At 44.2% G+C, this 6,597-nt stretch overlaps 1 protein-coding gene across 1 annotated transcript; it reads right to left on the bottom strand.

The window, feature by feature from the left end:
- GNG10 (G protein subunit gamma 10) lies at positions 1–6,489 on the bottom strand. The gene is made up of 3 exons (XM_060609035.3): positions 6,342–6,489; positions 1,987–2,118; positions 1–953 (listed from the first exon to the last, which is right to left on the bottom strand). The coding sequence occupies exons 1-2, from the start codon at positions 6,420–6,422 to the stop codon at positions 1,993–1,995; spliced, it is 207 nt and encodes a 68-aa protein (XP_060465018.1). The 5' UTR covers positions 6,423–6,489; the 3' UTR covers positions 1–953; positions 1,987–1,992.
- Between the last annotated feature and the right edge of the window lie 108 nt (positions 6,490–6,597).

The following is a 6,597-nucleotide window of genomic DNA, read 5'->3' as shown; positions in this document are numbered from 1 at the left end:
TGAATTAAGCAAAAAATTTTATTTCCAAGCTCATCAAAGATAATTACAAACACAAATCAAGTATCCTTTTAAAAGTGTCCCAAATTAAATCAAAGGCACATCATCAAAGTAAAACCTACTTGTGACAGTAAGAATTCATTTAGGCTGTAATATTTTCACATTATTTTGTTTTTAATCATTTGCAATGTTCTGAAGATCACATTTAAACATTTTTTTTAAAGACCTAATGTAGTTTTGTTTTGTTTTTTTAAATACAACCACAACTATAAAATAGAGGAACTTAAGAAGACAAAGACCAAATCTGGTTCATACACAGGATGGGGCAATCTCATACACAACACAACATGAATCTTTCCAAACAAGTTTGCTAAGAAATAGCTCCCATGTTTAGTGTTACAAATAAAACAATCTTCTCATTTAGGAAAATCAAGACATCATTTGATTGATAAAGCCTATTCTTCCCCCAGTTTTATACTTGCTTGTCTTTATTTAGAAACTGTAAATTCACAAGAAAAGAACAAGTTTTGTGGTATAAAAAATCTTAGGAACAACAAATTACAAATATTCAATTTTTTAACAAACAAAAATGTTTTCCTTCCCAAAATGTAAACATCCAGTAAATGAAACAAACATAATTTCCAGGTATAGAAACACCAGTAATTCGCTTATTAAAGAGGTGTATTTGGTGGTAACATTTTTGTCTGTCTTAAATATAAAAGAACTTTACCAAAAGAATCAGGCCATTATTATTTAAAGTCTACTCTTTCACCCAGTTTCCTTATCTGAGTAGAAACTCATCAATTTCTACAGAATTTTGGCTATAGGACCAGGCCATAGGAAAGGTATGAAATATCTAAAAGTCATTTGGCTGGAGAAAAGTGTTTTCTTGAGACTTGGAGGCAGTTATTCATCACTTTGCGCTTAAAAGCATTCCTCAGTGAACTTCTTCCCTACTGGAAACAGAATTGGGTAGGTTTTCACTTTAGTAAGATTTATACATAAAATTAACTAGTCATCATTTCAGGTCACTTTAGTGTTCTCAAAGTACAAAGTAACAATATAAAAAACATCCAAGCCACACCATTGAATGAGTAACATCCATTAAAGTGCTTTATAAAAAGGAAAATGCTATGCCAGCATAAGACTATTATTTTAATACCATAAATGTGAACATTTTCCATCAAGAGGTACAATAGTATCCAATAATATGATTACTTCCTTCTTGTTAATATGAATAATTTCCTTTTGCAAATATATGAAAAAAGGCCTAAGATGATTACTCACTGTATGAAAACCCCTCAGAACACATAATTTGAAATGTGTTGGCCCCAAAAGACTCTAGTAATCTATACCTTGACCTCTTCCAAAAAAAGGAAAAAAAAAAACAAGTGAAAATGTGAATGAAACCCCATACAACACATTAGAACCTATGAAATTTCTAATATGCCACCAAAGAGGTGTTTTCATTTCAGTAATCAATTTTTAAAGTTCTTTTAACTCTACCCACACTTTTCCCTAATAGCTACATTTCTTCTTCCATTAAAACAGATCTATTGTGAAAGCCTCCAGGAAAGAAATCACAGCTGGTGGTAGGAACAAGACTCCACTGCGGAGTCCTTAGTCCCCAGAGCAGCAAGTCAGCTGATAGCACCGAGCAGCAAATCACAACTCTGGGATGGTGTCAGGACAGAGACGGTGGGATTAAGGTCATGAAATTACTATCGGCCAACTCGGTTAAAGAGCTCAAGTACAGAAGGATATTAACATCTCAGGAGTTAGTACCAAAGAGGATTGAGACTCTCTTAATGAGATGTATTCCACAGGCAGCCACCTAGACTCACCTTCAGGGAAAGTTGTGCATTTTGCTATTCTTACTTTAATTCCCCCAACAATAGTAGATATTGAAAACTCTGTTGCTCAAGCCCTTGGGGAGCCCTGGAATAATGCCACAGTCCCTAGACAGCATGGTGGTGTATCATTACTCACCAGCCTTTAGAATAAAGCACAGGATCTGGGCTCCCGGAAGGGGTTGCTTCCAGCTGGAACACCTACCAGCAGGGCGTCCTTGCAGGCATTCTGCATGCAGTACTGTTGAAGCTCTGCAGCTGCCTGCGAGACCTGAAACAAAGGGACCACAGCTTGACATGCTGCTCACAGCCAGAGCCATCTGACAGCCATTTGATAGTCTGAGAAATGATCCCACAACTTGATAAAGGCCACACATCCTGTGATCTCCACAAGTCTCTTTTTTGATGAAAGTTCTAATACCTGAACTCGAAAGGGAAATGTTACCATTTCTATGATTTAGGGTTGCTTCTTCAATAAAGATAAAGCTGCATCTTTGATCCATTTAGAATCCTAGTTTTGAGACTGAGTTTGAGTTTTGGTAAAGAAAATAGCTCATTCTAGCACATCTGTTACAAATTTTCACTTATATAAAAAAGCATGCATTGATATATTCAGGTTTGCCATGTGAGCAAACTGTTTTAATGTTTACAAGGCTGGCACCTTATCCAGTCTGCCCAAAACAAGTGACAAGTTTTCTCCACCATGCTTTTGAAGCAGGATAGCTTATTGGTTATGAGCATAGCCTCTGGAACCAGACTGCCTGGACTCAAATTCAGCTCCATCACTACCTGTAGGATCTTGGGCAAATTAACTTAATTTCTCAGTTTTTGTTTTCTCATCTGTGAAATGTATTTTGTAACAGTACCTGACTCAGTGAGTTGAGACAATTAAATGAGCTAAATGCATGTAAAACACTTAGAATAGTGCTGACACACAGTCAGCAATACATTGTGGTAGACTGCAAGAACAGTCACAATATTTTGCAGTTCTTCTCACCAAAATGTAGAGTCTGTACCCAACCCTTGAATCTGGGCTGGCCTTGTGACTTGCTTTGACCAGGAAAATGTGGCAGAAATAATGGGCAAGTTCCAAGCCTAGGCTTCAAGAGCCTTTCCAACTACTCTTGCTGTGGTTTGAACTCTAAGACCACCATCCAATGAGCCCAGGCTAGCCTACTGGAGATCGTGTGGAGAAGAATCAGTGAGCCAGCTCCCACCACCTGCCTACCAACCTCCAGACATGTAAGTGAAACCATCCTGGATCATCCAGCTACCAACCAACCCTCCATTTGATTGCAGATCCATGGAAGAGCCCAGCAAAGAGCAAGCAGCAGAACTATACAGCTGAACCCAGCTCAAACTGTAGACCTAAGAATTGTGAGTTAATAAATGTTGCTTTAAATCACTAAGTTTTAGAGAAGTTTATTAGCTTGCTTTTCCCTCAAAAGAAGTTCTGACATTTTCATGTTAATTATAATTGGAATTAATGGTTATAAAATAAGTTATTTATTCAAAAGGAATTTAGAACCAATTATGCTCATGCTTACTAACTCTATATCAGAGGGAACAGATGAACTCCACATGTGATGGGTAGGAGGAGACTACCTTCCTGGATCCCTGGAGAAATGGGACTAACTGGACCCCATCCTACAGAACATGGTCAAAAAGTTGAGGGGATATGCAGAGAAAAATAAGAGAAAATTAAAGGGTGCAGCATTTCTCTAGCACTTTTATAGAAGAGACTCTGGAGGGGGTGGAATACAAGCCCAAACACTTAGAAGTTGTCACTGCCATTGGAGGTGGGATACCCAAAGTATATGACTTTCCTTCATTTGAGTCCATGCTTACACAGCAACTTCTGAGAGAATTCTCCAAAACAGAGAAGGGGTCCTTGGAAGGATATGGAACAGTCCAATCACTGGGAAGGGATGCCTTCCATTATATGCTAGAAAACTGATGTCCTGGTTTATTTACCAGTTAGCAAGTCTGCTCAAGAGAAGACATCTCTGGGTGTGCTGAGGGCATCCATTCATCACTGAGCCCTGAAATGAGGCAAACTAGACCTGGAATGTCGTGACTCCCAAAGGTGCTGCCTGAGAGAAGCCCACCAGACACCTGAAACCATACTACCGTGAGAACACCCCACAAATAAGCTTATTATCTGGGTGACCTTGAGCAATTGACTTGAATTCTCTCGGTCTGTTTCATCACCTATAATTATTTTTTAAATGTAGAAAGTATCTTCCCTGTCTAGTCCACAGAGTAGGCAGGCATCTGGCTCACAGGTCTCCTTTCCATCTCAGGGGCCAACATCATCTAGAACATTTTTCGACAATCCTAGTTTCAGTTCCCTGACCTCTTTTCCTCAAACAACCTTCTCCCCAATGCCAAGTTACAGCTAAACCTGTAACTGCTCCACATCTGAAATTTTACACTTCAACATCCTACTTTCTGATCACAATCTCTCCTACCCATCCAGAATGCCGCTTCCTTTCTTCTTACTATTCAAAGGGTTTTACATGCATTTAGCTCATTTAATTGTCTCATCAACTCGCTGAGTCAGGTATTATTACAAAAATACATTTCACAGATGAGAAAACAAAGACTGAGAAATTAAGTTAACTTGCCCAAGATCCTACAGGTAGTGATGGGGCTGAATCTGAGTCCAGGCAGTCTTTGACCTCAGGGAGAACACCTCCTCCCCTTTTGCCCTCCCCATCACCAGCAGGCTGACTCAGTTCCTTCTCTAACCAGCCTAGGTTCAGCCTCTTCCTGGCTAACCCCTCAAACTCCTTGCCCTACATCCCCACCTCCATCTTTCCAGCATACTTCCCCTGATAACCCACTACTTGGATCAACTACTATTCACCTTGAGTACTCCGAATCCCCAAGCAGGACATTCAGTCTCTAATCTCAAAGTAGCTGGGTCTTTAGAGTCATAAGGTGTCTACGGATGTGCCTGGTTGGGGATCCTCTTCCATTCCCAGCAGCATTTTCCCCACCCTCACTCTAGTGATTCCATTAGCTCCCTCCCCTCTGCCCTGGAGGTAAACTTCACAGAGAAAATCGTCATCCTACAAGTCCCTAAGTCCGTATGTCTAGAAACATCTATCTTCATACACGTCCGGATTTTCTTTCTTCCCGTCTCAGAAGGTGTGCCTCCAATCCCATACCCCCACAGAGTGTCTCCTCTACCTCCAATGCTCCTTCTCTATTTGTTCCTCCTCAACCTAAAAATCGTTTGTTCCCTTCCCTCAACCTCGAAATAAGGCTTTTCATTTTCTAAATTAAAAAAATAAAAGTTGTTTCCTCTTTAAAACCAGATTTCTTTTTTTAAAAAAGTCTGTCTACCCTATTACAATCTAGATTCTGCTTCTACTACCTATGTTATTAAAACCTCTTCTGTGGTCCGTAATTCTTTACCTTGTTTTATAATCTTCACTTATGGTCTGAAATTATTTTACTTGTTGGTTAATGTGTTTATTGATGATCTTTGCCACAATTATCAGCATATTCTCAGCACCTAATACAGTGCCAAATACAGACCAAAGGCACTATGGAGGTACTTGGAATATCACAGCAGGGTGTATTCATACATTCGGACATACATTCTACATATGAACATAGGCTGAATACGTGTTCACGCATACGAACATACATACCCTCGTTGCTCAACACAATTACACAACAGATGCTTTCCAATCAACTGACTAAACACTGGCCACAGTGACTAAGATCCCAATTTTTGAAAATGCCTCTTTCCTCACTTCCTCTTGGTTCTCTCTCAGTCACATTTTGGCTGGTCCTGGGTTCCACACTCTGATTTCTTCGTTAATACACTGTTTTCACCCCCATACATTCTAATGACCTCTTTCAGCCTCTTGTTCTCTGAGCTTTGAGCTTCAAGCCCATGCGGCCCAACACATGGATATCTCCGCAGAGTCCACAAGTCCAACACTGAACTCCATATTCCCCGATCCCACTCTCCCTCTCTGCCGTGGTGCAGGGCCGGGCCCTACACCCTGTCACCACGCCGAAAACCTGAGCCCCGTCTTCCCGCTCTCGCTCTCGTCCCATCAACCCATCAGCGAGGCCGGTCCTCGTCGCCCCGCAGGCCGGCACCAGCCCAGCCAGGCGAGCCGCGCGGCGCGGGCATCCCTGGTCTGCGCGCGCGCGCCCCGCGCCGCACCGCCTCCCACACCCCGAGTCGCCGTCTGCGCCGCCACCAGGGAGACGCCCCCAGGGCACTCGACCCCGAGGGCGCGCCCGTCTCCCCCGACCCACCAGGCCCGGCCTCCTCCCTCGGGCCCGCGTCCCCGCCGAGCCGCGGCATCCAGCCGGGGCCGGGCCGCCGTCCTCACGGCCGCCATCGCGACCGAGCCGCGGCGAGAGGCAACCGGCCTCTCCTCTCACGGCTCCCGGGCGGCGGCGGCCGCCGCAGGGAGGGAGGGAGGTCCCCGCGCCCTGACCAAAGGGCGCCGCCGCCCGCCTCACCTTGATTCTCTCCACGCCAGCCTCCAGCTTGAGCTGCTCCACCAGGCGCTGCAGGGCGTTCACGCTGGCCCCGGAAGACATGGCGGCGGCGCTGGGCTCCGAGGGCAGGCGAGCCGGGCTGCGGGAGCCGCCAGGCCCCTAGCGCGAGCGCCGCCCCGGGGCGGGGAAGCCGCTGCGCCCGCCCCACCGCCCGCTGCCCCGCCTCTCCCGGCGGTCGCCCCCCGGCTCGACCGGAGCTGCAGGTAAGCGGCAGTGT

Source organism: Panthera onca, chromosome D4 (genome assembly GCF_046562875.1).
Source record: "Panthera onca isolate mPanOnc1 chromosome D4, mPanOnc1 haplotype 2, whole genome shotgun sequence".
Lineage (NCBI taxonomy): Eukaryota > Metazoa > Chordata > Mammalia > Carnivora > Felidae > Panthera > Panthera onca.
The sequence above is the reverse complement of the archived record's forward strand: the minus strand, read 5'-3'. Positions and strand labels throughout refer to the sequence as shown.